The sequence below is a fragment of the Rutilus rutilus genome (genome assembly GCF_951802725.1).
Source record: "Rutilus rutilus genome assembly, chromosome: 3".
Lineage (NCBI taxonomy): Eukaryota > Metazoa > Chordata > Actinopteri > Cypriniformes > Leuciscidae > Rutilus > Rutilus rutilus.
The window spans coordinates 16874925-16899616 of record NC_140211.1 but is presented as its reverse complement, the minus strand read 5'-3'; the positions used below and the strand labels follow the sequence as shown (position 1 = coordinate 16899616).

The window sequence follows — 24692 nt, the reverse complement described above, 5'->3', positions numbered from 1 at the left end:
AAAAAGCACACGCTTTTGTGAAAAAAAAAAAGCGCATCCGCGCTCAGTGTGAAAGCTCTAATACGAAGCCCGGGAATCAGGTGTGTATAAGCTTAAAAAACCCGAGGCCCCTCCGTATATTCACCAGGCCCACCTATTAATGACGTTCTGTATCCGCCACTGCATCAGCCTGCATGCTTTTTTAGATATTAGTGTTTGTTAGATGCTAAAAAATGAATGCATTTAAATCTGAATGAGCTGCCATATCGGGGTGCGTTTCAGACCTCAGGAGGAAGTGGTGTTTGAGAGATATGTATGTTTTGGCTAGTGACCGAATCAGCGGAAATGAGAGAGCTGATAAATGCTAATCCTACATAACCCATTGCCACAGAACAATAGTGTTCATGCTGATCTCTCCATCGACAGACTTTCAAAGATATCTCATTATCCTGTGATAAAAACAGAAGCCAGGAGGCAGATATGTTCCTTTTTACATAGAACTGCTAATTCATAGGTATGAAAAGGTGTCATCTTAGCATAAAAAGTGTTATTTTTAATTATTTAGTTTTATGTCAGTTTTAGTTTGAATAACTTTACTACTTCAACTTGAAATTTTTTTGGTAGTTGCCAAGGCGACATTTCTAATTTTCTTAAGTTTTATATTTAAACTTTATTTGAATAAACAATAAATGGTTGATTTATTTTGTTTTGGATGCTGCTCCACGAGCTCATTCTTACTTATTCATAGCTTATTTCATTTAAGAGTCAGTTGGTCTCAGAAGTTGCTCCTAAAATACCTTAGGGGAATAATGAAACAAAAAAAGTATGAGTACGAGTATTCAGTATGAGTACAGAGCCAGAAAATGAATGTGGTTAGCATAGCTCACATAATCTGATCTTGGAAGAATCTGATAAGAAAGGTTTGACATCCATTTTGGCATCATAGCAAATCGAAGCACAGTTTGTGACATTACTGAGATATCTTCCATACAGGAGACACATATAAGATTACCAAGATCTGTAGCACTATTAAAAGGGGATTATTCTTCCAAACAAATGTTTCAGTTACATTAATTAACCTAGGATGTCCATGATTTCATGTACATTATGTATATAATTAGAAAAGGAATTAATTAAGGTGAGGATCATACTCAAGTATGACCCAGCCTGTGATTGGACTCTTCTTCTGGATTAATTGTCTTTTTACATTTGAACAGCACTCAAATGTTATCATACTCAGAAAGCTGGCAAAAAGATAATGGAGGTGCTCTGTATTCAACAGAGGCCAAAAATAAAAGAGAAGCATTGCAAACAAATTGCAATCATATACATTCTTGTCTGGACCCATTTTCCCTAAAACACAGACATGTTTGAATTTACCTGACTAGTTCCATCTGAACAAGACTTTTGTCAAGGAGAATAAATCAGAAACAACTTAAGCCAAAGTCCTCCATTTATTTAAATTTCCATCTAGGTGAAACAGTTGAGATATTAAAAAGATCTCATATGAATAACCTGACATTGTTCACTGAATATTGATGGCTCTGAGACAAAATTGCTTATGTTCCTCTATTGTCAGTCTCTTTGGATAAAAGCGTCAACCTTTTGGACTTTAAGGCCACAACTCACTCAATAAAACTCACGTTCTACTTAATAAAATATTTTAGAGCTTGCCATACCTAGAAATATGTATATTTGTTATAAAAATAATGAAAACATAAGAAATATCTTTATTTTTAGTTGGTTTCATGCTTGTTTTGTCTTATTTGAAATCATTTTAAGTCATCTTGAGGCCCCTTTGGAAGTTTGCTGAGGTCCCCTATTGGGCCCTGGCCCCCTGGTTCAGAACCACTATACTTGATGCATGGATATAAATGAGTAATTTCCCCATGCATTCATGGCTATATTCACATAAATTTGATGAATTACATAAATAGAACTTTATGCATGTGTCTTTAACTGTCCAGACTTTCCAATTCTGTCATTCATTATAGGCTTAGCATTAATGCTGTGGTAATCAGATCAGCACAAACAAGCATCTCCTGCTAGCCCAGATAAACCTTATGATGCACATGCACACACACAAACAAACACACACACATCCTGCATCATTGCTCATAAATCTAAGCCAATACACATATGCATGAATGCACAAAGCCAATCATGAGTCAACTGGTGTGACAGGAAGAGATCATCAGACGGATGAGACCGGGATGAGCCTCACAATCAAATAAATCACATAATCGCTAAAATAACACCACACAAACACAGTTTGCAGTGCTCACTCTAGAGAAAACTACACAATGATATAAGGAGTAGCCTATCCAAACCTGTGAAAAGTTGCTATTGCTGATTGTCTGTCCTTCTGTTGTTCTAACTGAACTGTTGGAGGAGGTTTCCAAAAAGTCTTCCTCTCTCAAGCGATTGGCATCTCCCTGCCCACCCCCATCACAGCCGAACAAGAGTGGAGAAAAGCAACACACACTGCCTGGACACAGCCTGGGCATGATGGGTCCCTTCAACCATCGACATGTACACACACACTTTCACACAGAAACACGCTGACTTCCTTTGTGCTGCAACTGAAAGACACGCCTTCTTCTGAAAAAGAACTTCCTCTTACAGGTGAAGTGATAAGACCGCCCATCCTATTATGCCCGGACCTACCCTTTGAGAATGAAAACACACAGAGGTGTGTAAAGGTCTATATTTAGAACTAGATAAACTGGTTTGGTAAGCGTCTTTATTCACAGAATTACTGAAAGTCCCAAGCACCTATAGGTCAAGACAGATGTTCCTATTGGATCAGGACAGAAAAATGTAACATTGGAAATGTTTTTACAGTCACTTTTGAATAAAAGTGTTAATTTCTTCCCCCAAACTTTTGATTGGTAGCGTGTTACAAAAGCTTTCTATTTCAGATAAATGCTGTTCTTTAGAAATTTCTAAAGCATAAAAATGTCCTACATCTGAGACAAAGTTGATATTTCAAAGAGACCTAAATAAATATTTCCTATTTCTCATCTGATTGTTCCAAAGCAAACCAACATGCTAAGTGGAACATTTAAAAAAAAATATCTAAGAATCTTGACTGTGGAACATTCCTATAGTGTCTGTTACAGAAACAAGTAGGATGTGGAAAAGATGAGCAAGATGCATTTGGTGAGTGGAGGAAAAAGACGGAAATACAGCCAGAAATAAGCATGAAGAGTGGGCTCTAATGCGATTCTCTCGTGAGTGCTGGGCAAGGAGACATTGTAATGATCAAAACGATATGTTCATCTCTTTGACAGCAAACACTGATAGACAGAGAGAGAGAATTTGTCCCTCTATTTTGCATTTGAACAAACCTCCAACCATTCTCTATATCTTCAGTTCACATATTACTGTCGCTCTAAACCTCCCTGTCTTGATGTGTCTGCTGTTTTACAGCCTTGTAATAAGATAAAACATCTCCTAACTACAGTGCAAGGCTGAATGAAGGAAGACATCATCCCTTATGGCTCTGTTTATGAGAATAGGATGAATGAGAGCATTTGTGGGTTGCAGTTAATAGTGAAGACACTAGAGGGCGGTAGTTGCTGGAGCTAAAGCAGTACTGCAGTTATTTGTAACGGTCTGTTACTGTATCTGTTGAGCCCAAAAACACTAAAGTGTGTGCTTATCACACACACACATCAACATACCCAAACACAACATTCACACTGGCGCAATTTCACATGTGAAACATGGATTTTCACAGCTGATGTTACATGGCGGTCCGTGATATTATGATGGCATTCAGGGTTGTCATAGCAACTACTCTGGCCCCCCGGTTGGCGAGGAGACGGATGATCTGAAGGGCCATCAGGCCATCCACACTGTAAATCAACATAAAATGTCACGTCCTGCGAGAGAGCGAATCAAACGCAGGGGGATTGGCAGAATCACACGACATATGGAGCTGAGCCAGCTAATCTGTGTACGGACTATGGAGAGACAGAGCCCACTGCCAACATTAAACCTAATGAACCCGGCGTCAGATTTAGTGTCTGCATCAGTGTCAACACGATTCCCTGCAGAAATTCTACTCCATATTGACTGATTAAACATGACTGGTTCCAAATGTAGATTATCTTAGTGTGCTATTATGATTCAAATTAGAAGAGGAAGTCGAAGAACACTTTGGGAAATTAGAACATATGATATGAACACACACACACACACACACACACACACACACACACACACACACACACACACACACACACACACACACACACACACACACACACAAAGGCTGCTGTGGGAGATCGCTCTAATCTCATTGCAGAATTACTGATGACTGCTTCCAGCATACGCCACAAATCTGGGACTGATTCACATAATCCCTTGAGAGAGACAGAGAGAGAGAGAGAGAGAGAGAGAGAGAGAGAGAGAGAGAGAGAGAGAGAGAGACTAAAGACAATGAAGTAATGAAATGAAGGCTGAGGAAGAAAAGAAAGTCTTAAAAAAGGTCAAAACTGTTTTCATTAATAATTTCAAAGTAATGTTTTGCTCAAAAGAAAAAAACTCTATTCACACAATAAAAGCAGTGACAGGAACAATAAAATTTGAATATAAAAATAAAATAAGTTTCTATATTTTAATCTAAAATATTATGTAAATAAAATACAATAAAATTACAACAAGGCACTAATATATATAAAGATGTAATAAATAAAAATATATACGATATATAAATAGAATATGTAATAAATAAATATAACTTAAATACAATATATATAAAATATTATGTAAATAAAAGTTAAGTAAAATAAAATACAAAATAATATAAATACATTGTACAAAGGTATTATTTATTAATGCCTTGTACTTTTATTTTATTATATGAAAAAAATATGTAATAGTTAACAAATGCAATATATTATATATACAAATAAACACATGTACATTATAAAATAAGGTGTCAGAAATTATAATATAAAATATTATGTACAAAAATAAATAAAGTTCAACCAGACATTAGTGAACATAAGGAATAATCCCAGATTAACAATCAATACTATGAATAAAAACATCAGCAAGGCTAAAAGAAAGAGAACAGATTATGACTAGAGAAACACAGTGTGCACACAGTGTGAACAGAGGCTGAGGCTGAGGGAGAGGAAGAAAGGGATTGAGACGTCCCACAGATGTGACAACACCTACAGAGTGAACACCTGCTGCTCGTGTCATGAGCGCTGGCTGGACTGAACAAAGGCCTTTTGATTGAAGTCCTGTCACTGCTGCTCCCTCATGACATACACGCAAACGCTGGGCTCAGTCACGACATCCTCCTCAACCCTGAGTGCTCTGCCGCTTGTGCCATCTCCACGGGAACAATCCCCAGCCATTTCTGCGGCAGCGGGACGAGTGGTGTTCCACTAAAGAGCCCATTGTCCCTCCACAAACAACATTCCAGCCCTCACACAAGCTCCAGACCACCTCATTACACATATGAGTGGGATATGTCTGCTCCACAACATGTGCACAAGTTTAAATGGTTGAACTACTGTCAATAAAAAATTTAAAAAAGTTAAAAGTAAAACATTTTTTTTACAAGGATGAGCATTTAGACTTTAACCTAAAATTATAGCATGCAAATATGCCATGTGACTGATGGTTCTATTAAAAGGCATTGCAGCAGAGAGGGAAAACACACAAGTCCAAATAAATATTTTGTTCATTTGAATGTTAAGAGGCACTCCAAAAATATATTACAATAAACGTTTTGCAATTTATATTTTAATGTTTACATTTAATTTGGTCAAAATACATAAGTACTTTACAGTGGGTTTCAATGTAAAAGATTTTTGCCAAGTGGTTATAGCATCTACTAATTGGCTACTTGCTTAAAGACGCAATATTTTCTTACGTATTGTGACATATGAATTTGATTGAGTGAAACAGAAATGTAGCGGGTTTTTTTCCATCGGTTATTCATTGGTTTTCCATCAAAAATGAATGCAAGCTTGCAGTCGATTGTAAGAAAGGGGCACGGTTTAAGCAGACTAAATGACTGAAGTCCAGCATGCGTCACCAGAGAGACTGACGTTTCTTCGAAAGATTTGGATCTACATTCTATCTACATAGATGAATCATTTACAATAAGATCTATAATATGTATTTACAAAATATATGAATAGGGTGATTTTCATTTCATGCTGACTTTAACCTAACAAACCAAAATGGACCCCCTGTATTCAGTTGAATTTGGTTTGATTCAGTTCCATTCTATTTCATTCAATCCGACTGAATTCACTTTTTTTTTTTTTTTTTTTTGTCTGCAAATAAATGAACATTTAGGCCTAGTTAACAAATAATCTTTGACAATCTTTGTTTACAATTTTGTATATTAACATAACAGATAGCTGATAATGCCAGCCCTGTATAAAGAGACGAAGGAAAGAGTGAAGTATTGCTTGTGGTTGTACATCTCTTTAACAGTCCCACTGTGTATGTGTGCGTGTGTTGTTGTTGGCAGCGTTGCCAGATCAACAATCACAAAAATTGGCTTGAAAGGGAAACTATAAAACACAACAAGCTTAATTAAGTCTTAATAAATCCCTAACACATAAACACACTGAACACAGCGAGTCCAGTGGGAAAGATAGATTACAAACCAGTGAAACCACATACAGCTGTGTGTGAATGTTAGTGCACACTCACACACAGCGGAGAAAGAGAGAGAGAGAGAGAGAGAGAGCGAGCTGTAGACTAACATTCCACTTAACCTTTCCAGTGAGAGACACACACACCTGACCCAGCACCTGTTCTGTGTGCGCGGGTCGCAGCTGTACACCTGTGTCGTCTCCTCTCCTGACTGCGTTCATACGTGAATGTTATTATATTTCAGCATGTGTGTGTCTCGTCAGCAGTTCTTCTCTTTACTGGCAGCGCTCGGCTACCTCCGGCAGCAAAATATTTTCTGCTGAATTAATCAATCACAGAGCATGATCTCTGTAAAGATAAATCTCTCTAGATGAGTGAAGAGAACAGAAATTTTCCAAACATTCAAATGACATCCTCTTAACGTCAACATGCATTATGAATAAGGTTTATAATGACTGGGTTCTTCAGGGGCCTGTAGCTGATCACACACAGTCACACACGCATTTCCCTTTTCCACCATAATCGTGACGGCACCAAAGCCTCTCTCAGATCTGGTCTACTGACTTTAGTTTTGAGAATTAAGATCCAAAGTAATTTTTATTCAGCATCTTTACACAGCTCAGAGAGTGGTATAGACAACATCTACACGTGAGATGAGTCTTTGCTACCTTCTGATGTGGCATAGCTAGGTTAACTATTTACTATATAGCTTGTTAACAAGCTAACATTCTATTGCGCATGCTTTCCCCTAATCACTCTTATTTCAAAGCAAATCCAACATTACACTACCGTCCAAAAGTTTGGGGTCGTCAGATTTTTGTATGTTTTCTCTTTTAATATGCTCACCAAGCCTGTAATTATTTGATCAAAAATACAGTAAAAACAGTATCATTGTGTTATAATTTTTGTGAAAACCATGATAAATTTTTTCAAGATTCTTTGATAAATCGCAAGTTCGAAAGAATTTGAAAAATTTGAACGGCAGTGTACTTTTAAAAGTATAGAGCGAACCCAGAGAACTGGCACCACCACCGACATCACAACAGTGGAAACGATAACACACATATTCAAATAGTGTGTGTCCAGACTGTGAGATTCCACAGCACCCTGTGATCTCTCCCTCTCCTCTAGGAAACCATATTGCCCAGTGTGACCAACAGACAGTCCCAGCAGCTCATTAACGGATCAGGACTTTCATTGATCAGCAAGCTAATTGTGACTCTCTCTCTCTGTCCTTTTCTTTCTCTTGACAGCCAATACTCCGCTTTGTGATGTGTGACGAATACGTGTGTAGCCATACAAACTACTTATTTACCCAGCCTTACGTCAATGAGGATCTTCCATCTCTCTGGTCTCTGAAGCAGGATGTGTGCCGATATCATCTTCCACAAGATAATCAGACAGGATCATATAACCTGCTCCAGTTCAATTACAGTAAACCACTCCAATCAGCAGATACCAGCAATAACACACAGCTAGTGATGTCCAGTTAGTATGTGTGTGTGTGGGCACTGCAACTACCTACTTATACCACCTCCTCTATTTCAATCACATTTTCATTTCTCCAACTATGGCTTCCTTAACTCTTTCCCTTATTCTTATTCTTAAGAAATCCGAAATAAATATAAAAATAAATACGACCTCATCTAAAGTCAATCACGTTTACACACTGCCTCCGACACTTTCGTCCATTAGAAAAAAATTGGATCGGGTTCGATTTTCTTAGTTTTTTTCGCATAAGTAGCAAGCATTTTGAGAGGTGTTTTGACAATTCAGAGCTACCGGATGCCGAATACGGAAAAACTCAGTATGCAAGGACTTTTACTCGTTCCCTTACAGCAGCACTGCATGGGCTCCACAAGTTTGAAAGCGAGAACATGATCAATGTCACAAATGTACTTTTCTGATTAGTGACCTAGAAATAGTGCAGAATCTTAAATATTTCTTATTCATTTAGTCATAACGTTTCTTTGTTTTTTTCTTTCAAAATCCTAAAACTTTGTTTATTTACATGTTTAAATTGATTTGATCAAAAAATACACTAAAAACAGTAATATTCTGCAAAATTATTACAATTTAAAGTAACTGTTTTCTATTTGAATATATTTTAAAGCCCCACTAGGTAAGATTTCCGTTTTGGTCAAACAACGACTCCTAGAGTCGCTGTGGACTACTTGTATTTAACGTTACTGTCGTAAATACCACTCACGCAGAGCAGTCTCTTCACTCACGGCCTGATCCCCTCCCCCCTGTATACCGGTCCCTGTTCAGTCGGATGGAAGCTGTAACGAGTGGAAATAAGGTGTGGCCCCTTTAAGAGCTGCGCGCGCCCTGTTTAACTGTCGGCAGTCTGTATTGTATGTGTGCCTCGAACACCCCGTAAGCTGATTGTTTCTATTTGATGCTCATTATTGTCCTATTTTTGTCTATCAAGTAATGCTGTGGACGGTAGAACGTGTGACAGACAGTTACACGAGTTCGATTGGGGAATAAACACAACGCGTTACAAATCGTCGGACATCGAACAAGCACAGCTAGCCTCCGAAGATGTCTACTAATCCATCAACAAGAACGCCAGGTGCTTTTTAGCTCACACCAACGAGTAAAAAACTTGTCCGAGTGATATACAGTATAAGCAGAGAATGTCTAATAGGAAGAGAATTGGCACTCTCTGCTTACTTCCGGGTTCTGGATTGGTTGCAGTAACACGTCTCTGTCCATGCGGGGGCGCTCGCGAGCGAGTGCAGAATGAATGGAGGTCTATGGCGAAAAACCCTCAAAATCCACTTTTCTCAGGATATAATTTTTTGTCTAGTAATTTGAATGTTGTATTCGAAAGGAGATGCAAAGAAATTACACATTGCTGGGTGTTAGATTTTTTAGAGCCACTTATTTGGTTTAAAAAGTCTTTTAAAATGTCAATGACGTCAGAATGCTGACGTCATTAGCAGAATGCTAGCGTGTTATGGGCAACAACAACTCAACCTGTAAGAAATCGAAAAGAAATAAGTACTCGTTCATTCAACTTTCGACCTATAACCTATGTTGAACTTGCAAAGTCTACAATAAAATCTGAGATTTCTCAACGGCAATCGGGTGAAAGAGACACATTTAGCCGTATAGCCCCATTGACTCCCATTCAGTCTGCACTCGCTCGCGATCACCCCCAGTGGAATTCTAATGGAACTGCAACCAAAATCAATACAATGGGGCTGAATAGGGAGTGCCAAGGCTCTCCGTAGACGGGCTCTGGTATAAGCAATATACTTACAAGTCCAACAGCATGTGAGGACGTGTTGGGGGAAGTGAGGTAGCCTATGCCGTAAAGCAGTCGAATTTTGTAGTTCTTTTGTGTGCGCGGGGTTACTACCCGAACCCCGAAGTTTAAAAGTACGATTAAAAACGATACAGACCCCGTCAGGCTATGGCAGACATGTCATTCAACCTATTGTAAGTCGATGTACCATCACAAGAGTCTTGGAAATATATTATGAAGGTTGAAAAGTTACCTAGTGCTGCTTTAAAATACAATTTATTCCTGTGATGGCAAAGCTACAAGCAACTAGCAATGAATAAGAAATATTTAATAAAAAAAATCTAAAAAGTACATTTGTGACATTTATCATGTTCTTGCTTCCAAACGTGTGGAGCTCATGCAGTGCTGTTGTCATTCAAACAAAAGGCGGACAAAGACTCATGCCATTTTTCAATTCAACTTTTCACTGAAATTGTTGTGCTGATAGGATAATTGGATCTGAAAAAAAGAAGCAAATCTGCAGTAGGGAGTTCCTCTGTCACTTTAATGAGAATGCAGAGACAGTATTTTACGTGGTAAACAGCCTGTGACAGCACACTGTAAGTGCCAAACTTTGCATACTCAAAAAACTAATTTGTATTCCGATTTGCATATAGTCTCAGGTCAAATAGTCACACTGTTGCTAATAGATGTTAATAAGAAACTGTGTTAGTACAAGAGATTCGACAGAGCCAAATCTGAGCGTGTGTCTGTGTACAGATTACAGTACATATGTGCTGGAGAGCACTCAGAGGCTCTTGTAGAAAGAACTCCATCTGTGTGTGTGAGTTTGTGACTAAGTGTGTGTGGGTTTACAAGGGTGAAGAAGAGAACGTCTATGAATTAGTGCTTTCATTTAATTTGGCATTAATGATAGTTTGTACATTTTACATGTTTACTTTTCTTAATTTACTTTTTATTTGCACATTTCTCAGTGTACGCAGATATGCTAAAAACACTTTGGCAGTCCTGAAGTGAAGTTGTCATCATGCCAGTACAATTGAATGCATGTGTTGTGTCTGTTTTAGTGTGTCCAGTGTGGTAGTCCTTCAGTGGGGGCGTGAAAGGCTCTCCCCTTCTCTTCCTCCATCCACCATGCAAATGAGCCCTATACACAGCTCTCAATAACACTCACACACAACCCGACACTCACCGTCCTCCCATTCTCCTGTCCTCTCTACTTTCATGCCATCTTCTCTGTCTATTTCAGGCCTGTGCAAATCATTTCATTTCTTTACCCCCCTCTTCTCATGTCTTTGTTCTATTTTATACCTTCTCGTTTTCTTGAGTGTTCTTTATTTAGCAGAGCAAGGCCCTAATTTACATAGCCTATGGCCACTGCAAGAGAGAGATAGAGAGAAAGAGGGAAATTCCTTTGGCCTTCTTGATGGTACTGAAGGCTGAATCCACACCTCTCTCACCATCTCTCTCTCTCTCTCTCTCTCTCTCTCTCTCTCTCCCGCAAATGCTCAACACAAGCCAAATAGGGAATCGAAGAAGAAAACAATACTGCTGCCAACTATCTCTCAGTGTGTGTCTTCCTTTGCATATGATAATGTTTTTGCAGGCAGAGATGTTTTCACACCATCTCTCAAATAATCGACCAGAGTCAGAGTCTTCTTTGCATCTCATGTGTTTTTAAAGGACAAGGACCACCCTGAAAATGACGGCACTATTCAAATCTTAAAATAAAAAAAATCCAGCTCATGACCAAAAATAGCCATCTAAATATAGCCCACATCAGAACACGATATAAAAGTGTCAAGGCCGGAATTGTTTCTCAGGCCCACACGTTCACGTTCACCTTGACATGCAAACTGGGCAGATTTACAAGTCAAATTTATATTATATGACGTCTAACAAGAGACAAGAGCTACATATGAACACCTCTTCATTTGTGTCTTAAAAAAAAGATAAAAAAAAGGAAAAGAAAAGAAAAGTAGTGAATACTTTGATTCAGCAATTTAACACATTAAATATGAGTTAAAACTTTTACAATGTAAAAAAAAAAGTCAAATAAACGCTGTTCTTTTGAACTTTCGATTCATTAATGAAAACATGTTTCAATAAAAATATTAGGCAACGCCACTGTTTTCAACATTAATAATAATAATAAACATTTCTTGAGCAGCAAATCGACATTTCTTGAGGATTTGAGGAATGGTTGATGAAAATTCAGTTTTGTCATAACAAGAATAAATTACATTTTCAAATTAAAATAGAAACAGTTATTTTAAACTGTAATAATATTTCACAAGACTACTGTTTTATTTTTGATCAAATAAATGCAGCCTTGGAGAGCATAAGAGATCTTACCGACCTCAAACTAATGAATGGTAGTGTACATTTAGGGATCTGTTAAAATACCTAACCCTTAGTAGTAAACTTTTTAAATTACTTTAAGTACTTTTTTCCATTTATTTACTGCATGCATGATTGTAAATATTAGCCTTCGTGTGTCTTTGTAGCCTAGTGTCTTTGTAGTGTGCAGAAATGAATGATACTTCAAATTGTGTGGAGAAGAGGTGCCTCTAAACAATCAGACTTAAGATTTATTCCTGGTATACAATAATACTAAATAAAATAATTAAATACACCTTATGGACCACATATCAATGCACTAAAAACCACACAGAACACCTCAGCAACCACACGGCAAGGCCCCGGCAACCACCCACAATTCCCTAGCATTGTGGAGGCGACCTCTGCTTTAGCAAACACCACTCACATTTTCTTCAGAAAATGTACGTTTAGTTCATCACTCTTGTTTGACAAAGATAAACTAAACTAAATTATTATAACCTAGTTGGTGAAAACAAAGTCACTGATGGTTAAAATATTCTAAGGAGAATTCTACATGATGCTGATTTTCTATGAGAGGGCATTGCTCAATGTGAGCGCATTTCTAGAAAGTGAATAAAAATAGACACTGCTTGGAGCTATAGTGAGTGAGAGGAAGCATAACCATGTGTGTGTGTGTATTCTCCTCCGCAGTTTGTTAGGGTCAGTGTGAAGAGCACTGGTGTGTAGTGTGCTCTCTCTGGCCGCCCCCTCAGGCCCTGCTGTTGTGTAACCACCGCATTGCAGTCGCACACACAAACACATAATGACTGAAGTGGCATACTGTATTTGTGGGATAACACAAGTGTCTTTATGCGTAACTATGTGTGTGGGTCAAGTTTTGCCCACATTGTGGAGACCAAATATCCTTACAGGGATAGTAAAACCTGAAATCACAATGTGTGATCAGCCGATAGCTTCCAGAAGGGAAACGGCTTAATAAACATATAAATAATGTCTTAATAAAAATGCTAAATGGTTTCTATGACAGTTATGTTTGGGGTTAGCAGCGGAGCCATTGTGGGATCTCGAGACATTATTTTTACTTGAAAGGACATTTAAAGACATGATGCTCGTGGTGCGGAAGACGTGATGCGTCAGGCAAATTGTCCATCTGAATGCACATGGCTGTAGATGAAGAAAAAGGGAACAATTGTACATTTTTCAGAGAGGGTTTTATGGTGCATAAACTGTCTAAAAGCTAAAGCAAAGAACAAAAAAAAAAATATTATACTAAGAAACTAGATTGTTGATGGATGATTAGTTAACTAGTCAAACATCTTGAGCCATATAAGGATATGGGATGGAAAATATCATTAGCTCTATATATAATAATAGAAGTCAATGAAAAACAAACGTGTGTTTTGGTGTTTTTGGAGGTTCTTTATTTGCGTTAATGTTCCATGAAGAACCTTTAACATCCATGGAATAAACGTATCCACTGCACATGAAGTGTAAAAAGGTTCTTCAGAGGTTCTTATTTGTAAAGGGGTACTTCAATGCTGGCAAAATTGTCTTTCAATAAAACTTATGCAGTAGATAGGTTCAACAATTTTTGAAATCGATAATACCTGACTAGAGAAAACAGAGAAAAAAGGCTGTCGTCTTAGGACAACCTCAACACCCATAATGCATGTTGCTGTCCAAGGCCACTGCCACCAGTCTGCTAGTCAAATACCACCGTGCTCTAGTAGGAAATACTTCCTGGCAAACTTTTAGTCACTTGTATTGTTCCCGTTCGCAAGAAGTAAAGAGTAAACATTTAGTGAGTTACTCTTGGTTTCCAGTGAAGGATCCAGCGAGTTGTAGGCAGTGGCTAAAGGCTGCAAAGAATCATACAAATTTGGAGATAGCATTGTGACGGAAAATCTGAAAAGCCTCTGTGTGTGTAGTCTCCATTTCAAATTGGATGACAATGCATACTGTGTTTAAGGCCAAATACAGAGAAAAACTGAAAGAAGCTGCCGTTCTGTGACTGTCAGTTCCGCCCAACTTCCTGAAGTACAACGCCGTCATGTACTGGTAAGAAAGCTATTGCCATAGTGTTCCATTTTTACCATAATGCTGTTTAAAAGTACGATACATTTTCAGTGAGAATACAATACCTTTACAATTACTGTTCTGGTAATAACCCTCTATCAATCTGACTGTGTGGGTGGGGGTACAAAAATGCAGAAGTATAATCTATAGTTTTCATGAAAGCCCTGGAGCTTTCTAAAGTATGATGCGTTTAACATCATCCGGCAGACTTTTGCTGACAAATAAGTGTGAATTTCTCGATCCAGGTTACATGGAGAATTAGTAAACATAGCTCATTAACATATACTACCAACATTGTAACAATAGAAAGCGGGTTGAAAATCTGTGAAGTTACACTTAAAGAGTGTACGCTAAAAACTACAATGCTAAATTCATCCCAGGGAGGGAACACCAGAGATAGATATGAAGATAAATATGGAAAATATAGATTGTAAGAGCAGTGGTTATGCTCTCAGCAGGTGTTTGGAGCCTTGCCTGAATCTTCTTCTAAAGCTCCAACAGTCTCATGTTAGGAGAACATTTATCATTGTTCCTTGTTTCATCAAGCAATCATGGACAAGTGGTAAAGATTGAGAGGAGAACATAATCTAACCACGGGAACACACACTCTGGTCCCTGGGGCACTGTGCAACACACAGCTTGACACGATTAGAAACGCAGTGGGAGACAAGTTAAAACAGTACAGAAAGAGAAAGTGGAAAGGGGCTGGATAAATGGCACTCTGTCTATTTACCAGTGACATCTTTCCAATATCCAGCAGCAGGTGATAAACAATGTGAGGAGAGAACAAGAAAGAGCGAATGATGGAGAGTTAGCCATAGAGAGAGTAAACTATGTTAGAGTACATATAAGAGGAAAACACACTTTCTCTGCCACATGCAATCATTTCTCAACATTATTTCTTCACCAATCTCTCTCTCTCTCTCTCTCTCTCTCTCTCACACACACACACACAGAATTTCAACCCTCTGTGTCACAATGTGGCTTCTGAGACAGTCAGTCAGAGGCCACAGACAGGGACCCAACTGAGAATAAATATAGCTGGACTAAATTTAATCTGCTAAACTCATGAAAAATTATAGTAAGCACTGATTAGCATCAGGGTGAGAAGAGAGCACCAAAGACAACTCCCAATAACCCCTGCTCCGCCCAGCAGAATGCTGTGGTGAAATCTGTTCGTTGCAACTGGTCTCTGGTGTGCTCACTGCAATACCCAGCACTTACATTGCACTCTTAGGCAAGTTTCTGACAGTTACAAAATACTGTAAGTAGATAGCAGAGTAGAGGTCAAAACATAACCGCGCTGGGTCATTCCAGTGGGCAACGGGGGTTCAGCTATTGCAAAATGTGCGTTTAACATGACTTTACTTTAAGGAAGCCTGTTTTCTTTGAGTAAAAAAAAGAGGCAATTGTGATCAAATTTAGATATACTGTATATATATGTCGCAATTATGAGACACAAAGTCACAACTGCAAGAAACATAAGTCATATTATAAGACATATTATAAGAAAATATGACAAATTTGCAATTGTCGAATATAAGTCACAATTAAGTGACATAAGCCGCTTTCCGACCAAGTAGTTCTAGGAACTTAGTTCTAGGAACTGTCCACTTCTAAACAGTTCTAAGAACTACTCTCCCCTAAACTCGGTTTTGCTGTTTGCGTTCGCACTGGCCAAGTGGCCATAGGAACTGGTAGGAGGGGTAAGGGAGTGACGCAAGCACGGTGACTTTTATTTTGACGGCGCGATGGACCTTTATTTTGGCGGCGCTGAGAACGCCAGAGCAAACAATGAATGCTCGCATTCTCTGTGTTTATTAGTTAGCAATCTATCTAACAGTACAGTTTAATATGTTATTAGATAGAACTGTAATAGAAAGTAGACAGTATATGAAAAAAAGGTTATTAGCCTATGTGGTTGATGTCCAGTGTTGCTAGCTGGGCAGATAAACATAATCATGTTTGGCTTGGTCCCCTCAAAGTTGCGTTGGATTTTCTCTTCAGCATAAAGGTTTAGAGACCCATCTATCACTGTTTTCCATGTTTGTATAGTTAGTTTATGGAGTAAATATATAGGCTATAATCTGTGTGTTTACATTCTAGCTGTTTTAAAAATGGCGGGTGCTGGTCTTCCGCGTGCGTTCGGTCAATCAGCGTACACTAACGTCACGGATAGTTCCTATAGTGCTGGTTTAGACCCTACTCTGAAGTAGGACCTAAATTAGTTCCTACAAATGGAGTTCCTAGAACTAAAATCGTTCCTAGTTCCTGCGGTGCGAACACGCCGACATCCGGGTACTTTAGCCAATAGTTCTAGGAACTGTGAAAAGGTTCCTCCGGTCGGAAAGCGGCTATTGTCACAAATGTACAGTAAAGCCACAATTAGGAAAATAAATGTGCAGCTGCAATAATTAGTCACAATTGTCTTTTTATTTATTTTTTTACACTGAGGTGGAAACAGGCTTCCATATTTCCATTAGCGGAGATGAGAAGCATTTTTTTTGTTTTTTTGTTTAATGATTAGAAGTTGTGTTTAGAGGGGGGAAATATAGTGGTTCTTACAGAAAAGGTTGATGACATCCTTCACACAGAAATTAAAATTGTGTCATGATTTACTCCTCCTCATGCCATACCAATCCCGTATGACATTCTTTCTGACTGAAACATTCTTCAAAATATCTCTGTTAGTGTTCTTCAGAAGAAAGTAAGCCATAAAGGTAAAGCCATAAAGCCTTGTTGGTACATACAAACGTAAAGGTTTGTGACGTTTTGAGCAGAGGAAGCACGGATGTGGTTTGCAGTGCAGGACAAAAAAACAAAAAAAACAACATATATGGTGCTTGTGTTTTCTCTTACACATGCAGATGCAGCGGTGTCTTCTTTTCCTTCATCTTTTTTTTGTCTTTGTTTCTGTTCTCAGGCATGCTTCTTCCTTCCCAAACCCTCAAACACACTTGATTGAGGAGGTGTGTGTGTGTGGGTGTGTGGAGAGGGTGCTTCAGTGCTTTCATCTCAGGGTGACACAGAATCCCTCCCCAGTATTATATCATCTGCACCTGCACTCAGTGTGTGTTTGTGTGTGTACCCTCTTGATGGTGACACTATCTTAAGACGGCAAAACATGAGGAAGCCCTCCTTCCCCTCCTCAGAGTATGATTCAACAAAGCTTTTTTGGAACAGCATTAAAGGGTAACAGTATAGCTAAAAATACAGTATATTGTACTTCTGTAGATTGTGCATAAGAATACTTCAATGGATTGTTCACTCAAAACAAAACATATGTTATCATTTACTCACCCTTATGTTGTTTCAAACCTGTATGACTTTCTTTCTGACTGAAATATCCTTTAAACTGCTATTTTTCTACAGAAGTAAAAGAAAGAAAGTCTTACAAGTTTTGATAGATTTTTCTTTTTTGTGTGAACTATCCACTATCCACTAATCAGTCATCCCCTTTGACATAAATTTTGAAACATTCATATTTTCTACAATTCAGAATAAAGTGCGCTTCAGTTTTGAGCGTCACAACAGCCCATTCTATTCATTTCTCGTCTGGTTTTCAGGATTTTTTGTGCCTTTCCTGATTCAATGGCTAGATGGTAACAAGATCCTCTTCCAGTTCCTTTTCTCTTCTTAGGGATCTATAAGGCATTGCAGTTTCCTTTGTAATTCCTTTGTTATTTCCCTTTCCCATCAATCCAAATAAATGTTTTTACCATGTTTACTACCTGATGTTTATGCTTGATTCATCAAAGATGGCAGTTGGAAACCAGGAGAAGAGTTTTAGGCTAAAACCAGCTAGCATGAAATGGAAATTTACCATTTTTATTGATTTTAGATTTAAAAAAAACAATTCTATTTTTTAAATGCATCTTGACCACATCATTTTAAATCAAAATGTCATAACTCGATCTTCTGGTGAAACGGCAGATTTGCAGCAGATCTGGTGATGTATGATGAACTTTCCCAATTATTAAATCAACATAAACCCCGCCCCTTATTTACAACTGACTGTAAGCTTGCATTCAGATCTACCTCCATCCAATCAACAACCGATGTATAAAACCAACCCCTCTCCTTACACTTTTTTTGTACATCACAACAATATGGAAGAAATTATCTGTCACTACTCTTTACTGAAGGGTGTATTTATTTAAAATATAATTCAATTAAAGGGATAGTTCACCCAAAATCTTTAATTCTGCCATTATTCATGACTTTCTTCTGCCAAACACAAAATAATATTTTTTGTCCATTCAATGAAAGTCAACGGGGTCCAAAACAACAATGAACAAATTAATTAATGAATGAGGGATAATTAAGGGACAATTATCTGTAAAGATGCTTTGAAACAATATTTATTTGAAAAGTACTATACAATTAACACGTCTTCTCTAGAGCTGTGACTATCATTTATTCTGAAAAGGACTTTTATGATGAAACACAGGAGGAATGGTGAGTGCTCACGTCTTGCCACATGATTTTAAATAGACGAACTCGTTTTCTGATGGGTGTAAATGAAGCACTAAGGTTTGATATAGTCTTGACTCTGCTGAAAAGGTGTTATAGTATGTGGTGTAAATGATACATGCTGCTCAAGGGTTCACAGAAAGGATGTGCTCTAACATTAAGTATAGACCTCAGAGCTGCAGGCTTTTTTCAGAATAAATAATACACACTAACACATGCACAACCATAAGCGTTTAGCCTTACACCTTGATAGCCCAAACCCTAACCCTGTGTTTTCCTTCTCTCTGAGAGTTTCTTTCTACTTACAGTACTTCATTCTCTCTCTAAAACCTCTCCTTTTTTGTTTTCGTTACCTCTTTTGTTTCACAGTCTCTCCTTTAAAAAGTTATCGGTATTCAGTATGCAACATTACACCAAAAGCAAACACACACATACACATCAGTATACAAATAAGTATATCTGTTTGCACTGTGTGTTTCAGATCGAAGTGTGCACTTTGCTCACACGATCAGCTCGTGATCTGGTGTTTTCCACGTCTCAGTACGGCTCAGCTCACATACAGTGAACTCCATCTCTGCATGTACTGCGAGTTTAGCGTGCATTTGGGAATGTAGCGGCTACCGGTTACGCGTTATTTTCACATTTGCATAATTTCCAACATTTTTGTGTGAAGATGATTACAGCATTTCACTAGATTTGTAATGAGACACGTTTGTAAAACCTGTTTTCACAGAAAATTTAGTTTTCCGCCAAAATAAAAGCTCAATTGCAGTTTCCGTCAAAATAAAAGCCTGAGGGTTTATCTCTCGCAAGTGTAGAAATCAGGACAAAAGTAATGTAATTTCCCTAATCCCTACTGTAGCGTAAAGTAAAATAATGTACTTATGAAATATGTATTTTCCGTTTTACATTACATAGCTATTACTGTCATAATAATAAATAAAAATATAATAAAAAAATAATTTCTGAATAATAACCTTAAAATTATTAATACTATTTTTATTATTATTATATTCTAATTGTTTGGCTTCCTAAAACACCATTGTGAATTTAATGTTGACTGAGACATTAGAAAAAGTTCAGGTAAAAGTCCATTTCAAAGTCAAAGTCAATTTCAATTTTCAAAGAGAAAGAGAGAAAAGTCAACCTTTAAGATACTTTCGTGCAGTCTATAGGTGTAGGTGCGTATGTGTGTGGGTGTGGGCAGATTGGTATGTGTATGAGAGATGCAGCAACTAAACATGTTCTCTGTCCTGGAGCTATAATCATAACATCATTCAGCAAAATGCTTCTTTCACTATATTTTAGAACAGTTCTGGATAAAACTCAGTCTAACCAATAAATCCCTAAACACAAATTTGACCCTGAGAACTGAAAACTGCACCGTCCTACTTTGTTAGGCTACAATTGAGCCCTCTGAACAATGAGAGATGTTGCTCCATTCACGACGGAGAAACCTCAAGGAACTGATCGCTGTCACAACAGACCATCTACAGTTACAGACAAGAAACACAGCCTGAATAGAATGAAATATGGATGAGACACACACTCTCGAGTGCTTCATGTGGAGTAACACTGCTAGTGTTGTGAAATTAACGAGACGAAGGGACTTGTAGAAAACGTCTCTGTGATTTAAAGTGAAATATGAGACATCATTCTAGACTCCTCCTCCTCTCTGGCATCAAACCTGACAGCAGGTACCACAGAGGGAGAGAGTGAGTATGTGTATCCTGTTCTAATAAGATTAGACGTTGAGATGGGATTAGTTTCATCTTGGCGACATTCCCATTCCAGGCTGTCTTAAAAACAAGAGCATCTTCAGCTCTACTGTCAATATTTAAACTAATGATCACGAACAGAGCTTACCGGTAACCTCACAGATGAAACTGAAATAATTCTTTAATAATTCAAATAATGTGTTTCTGCATGATAAAACAGTTAAGACGGATTTAAATTCTTCTGGGTAGAAGGTTTCATGCAGATGAAACAGATTTGAGCCAGGCCTGCAACATCTCCCAATTTCCTCTTTCTCTCTCTTGCTGCAAATTGCCATGCTGTTCGAGGATGTTGGTTTGGCACTGGTATTTAACTCCACTGCTGTCCTACAATGATAATGCAGAACATGATAATAAATCTAGTCATTCTCTCCTTCTCATCTCTCCCTTATCTTCCCCTTTCCATCTTTCTTTCTAGCTCATGCAGTAACCATGACCTGGAAGAGAGTGTCAGTTTCACCTACAAGGTGAATACAGGTAAAGTAGGACAACCTCTAAAGTAAGGCACTTGAGTTTAATCTATTCTGCACTAAGTTTGAAATATCCCCTCTATGCATTAGACACGATGAGCAAACCCTCTGCTAAATCACACCTCTCATGAGTGGCTTTCTGGGAAATCTGACCGCCATGTCACGTGTCACGGCACCCTGCTTGCTTTCAGTCTGTTTCACTCATCTAGCCAAATCTTCCTCTATATCTTTGTGTGTTTCTCAGTATGATGATTTTTGGACTCGATTCGGATGAACGTCACAGGAAATAACAAGCACACTAAAACCATCTTCCTGCAGACCTGACCACAGCCACAAATAGACCTGCACTAGCCTAAAAATGACTGACCTGCTAGCAATGCTTACTGGAAGAGAAAAAAAGAAGAGAGCAAGAGAGAGAGAGAGAGAGAGAGAGTAAGAGAGAAAGAAGAACAATATGAAACTTTACAAATGAAACCAAAAACCACTTCCTTCATGTACTGATGACAATGGCCCAGATATAGAAACGCTGATCCTTCCACCTCACACCCCAAACAGCTCAGTCTTCACAACATTTGTAGCAGTAGTTAACCTAACATTGCTAAACCAGCTGGCATTCCTGCTGTGTTCAAATCAGACTAATATAAACATCAATCAAGAATCTGGAGAGCTTCTTTTGGAATCCAGATCATCTGCATCACGCATTCAGTTTGCATGCATATCTGTGCATTCATGTACATTTAGGCTTTCACAGTGGCTTGTGTATGTGTGTGCCCTCTGTTTACACTGCGGTGTTGTTTGGTGCAGTGCTGATGCATATGATCGCCTCTGAGAGCTTTTATACTGGACCGCTCCAGATTTGACAAGAGCCGGGCACAGAACAATGGCCTTTGATTAGAGAAGAGGTCTGTCCCTCTCTCTCCTCTAAAACTCCTCGAGTGGACCAGAGCGACGAATGACTCATTCCTCCCTGTTGCTTCCTCTCTCTCTTTCTCTCAGCTTCTGGCCTGCATGAATGTGTAGATTGTCACCATATCACTCTGACACTGCTCATTCCCACAAGACCACCGGTTCTGACTCTTCAGACCATTTCAGACCCTCTGTGACTATTCTTCTGAGTAACAGTGCAGATGAAAGGTCAAATGACTTTTTTCATAAACGGGACATAGTACATTTGAAACTGTTAATCCATACTAGGGTTGTATTATACTGTACCAGCTAAATTATCACAATACAAGGAGGATCAGTTTTTTTTTTTTAAATTAATTACTACTACTACTACAGTGAATATTATTATACAAAAAAATAATAGCTCTGAACATGACTTAATGTCTTCGGTTTCACACAGCGTTGCAATGCAGCTTTTACTGAAAATTGAAGGGAGACTTTGACAACCTATAAGTTATGTCTGCAATAATGAACGTGAGCAAGACTAACAATCCTAAACCTCTCAAACGCATCACAGGAGGTGCTTATGCGGGTTCACTGCCATGTTGTTATATTCCACATGCACTATTTTTAATTGTTGACTTATGCACAAATACATCAGGCAGGTGTTTTGGGCTGAATTTTTGCTTTATAAGATGCTGATAAATTTAAAAGGAGGTCATCTCTGAATTCCTGCAATGTGTTTCATTCTGTTGCACACAATATACCACCATAAATCACGTAATACCATTTGAAATATACTGTGGCACTGCTGGTATTTTGAGGCTCAGGCATTGCAATTCTACAGTAGGGGTAAACGGTGCAACCCTAATTGTTGATTGGACTACAGTCATATCTGACCTTGATCAGCCTCTATGCAAGTGCATTGCTCATACTGGCAAACCTATCTGTGATCATCAATTGATCTGAAGAAACATAGTAAGAAAGAGAAAGAAAGAAAGAACGAAAGAAAGAAAAAAAGAAAGACATTCAATTTTGCTAAAAAAGTATAACAAACAAACAAAACAAAAACAACAACAACAATGGCATCTGATTAAACTCTGTCTACTCTAAAGTTGTGCCTCTCTGTCATGACTGAATTAAACCCCTGGACGCTTCCTGTTATGTGGAGTGTGTAGTGTGAATCAAAACCCTCCGTTGCTATTTTTAGTGGCACAAAACATGCTCTGAAAAGCAGAGAGTGTCAAAAGAGGAAACACAGAAGTAGACTTCCTTCCTGCTTCAGTTTTCTTCATTTAAACTACGAAAAAAATAGATGAGAGAAACTGAGTGGGCGTCAACGTGGCCTGATGGCTTCCATTTTGTCCTGACTGGAGAAGCTACTGCTGCTGCTAAGTGTGTTCGTCATGACTGATGCTATGTTATGATGTGCTATCTGTCTTCATTAGCAAAGAAAAGAGATGGAAACTGACATACACACTATATTATCAATCATACTAACAACCCAGTAGCTCATTCTTCCTCTTTTTCGCTGACACACATTTAACATTATGACTGGGGTAATTAATTTCACTTATACGATGGAGACTTGTGTCTTACACCCGCAAAGTTTACAGCATTTAATTTTTCTGAACGCAAAAAATAAAGGCTGTATGAAGCAACAAAATGACAGTCAATCAAAACGTACTTGATGCTTATATACAGCTATGTGTTTCAACCAATGAGATTTCACTCTGGGCGAGATTATCTAGAATGACACGACAGAAATAGAAAGCAAACAACTGAGAAAACGCAAACAGGCAGATTGGAGAGATCCGATTTACCAATTGTCACTTTATCGCACCTAGTTAGGTTGTAAAATAGATGCACAGTCGAAGCATGTGCCAGGTTCCCCTGGGCGGGTGTGATGACTGAAACTAAAAGCTACCTGCTGCATCTGTGAACCTCTGTGCCTCTCGTTCACTTGTCCTCTGCTCTCTCTGCCACCTGTCTCTCTCATACACATGCCCTCACAATGTGAGAAATAGAGAGCTCATTATAGCAGGCTTTTCTTCAGAGGATAAAGGATTGCTAGTTTGTGTGTAGATCACTTATGGGCCCAGCAGAACGAAAACAACATGAATGGAAGATGAAAAAAAAGAAATGGTAGGAAATAAAGCATGTTGTACATGCCATACGAGAGAAAGAAAGAAAGAAAGAAAGAAAGAAAGAAAGAAAGAAAGAAGTTCAGCATAACCACTAACCAGTGTATTCCGATCCCTGAATTAAGTCTCTTTTGAGTAGGTTCTTTTTAGTGAACCAAAACCTTACAACATTACCAGTCAGTCTCACGATCCACAAATCACGTATGATTCATATATGAGCCGGTTCTTTTTACTGAAACATACAGCATGACCAATGTGAAAGAATAAAACAAATTACATTTTGGTCTGTTACGCACTGTTTTTTAATATATATACAGTGCTATGCATAAGTGAATACACCCATGCTAAAGTTGACTAAAAAGAGGAATAAAAAATCATATTTTGGAAATTGAACTTAATGCCTTAATTAAAAAAAATAGGAAAAATCCAACCTTTAAGGACACCAATTTTCTTTGTGAATGAATAATGTATCGTAAATAAATAAATGTTCTTCCTTAAAATACATGGTGCATAAGTGAGTATACACCCCTATGTTAAATTCCCATAGAGGCAGGCAGATTTATTTTTTTTATTTTTATTTTTTTTAAGGATACTATTCATCCTGATAAAGTTCCCTTGGCCTTTGGAATTAAAATAGCCCCACATTATCACATAGCCT

General features: G+C 38.2%; 1 protein-coding gene across 3 annotated transcripts in view; it reads right to left on the bottom strand.

The window, feature by feature from the left end:
* The window catches only part of LOC311286927 (diacylglycerol kinase delta), a 66644-nt gene that overhangs the window by 28481 nt on the left and 13471 nt on the right, over positions 1-24692 (bottom strand). Inside the window, exon 1 of one of the 3 annotated variants that reach the window (XM_084403390.1) lies at positions 2310-2572. The exons of the other annotated variants lie outside the window; for them this stretch is intronic. Coding sequence (XP_084259516.1) covers positions 2310-2486 — 177 coding nt within the window. The 5' untranslated portion in view covers positions 2487-2572. Of the gene's footprint in view, positions 1-2309; positions 2573-24692 lie in introns of those variants that run through there. 3 annotated transcript variants of the gene reach the window in all.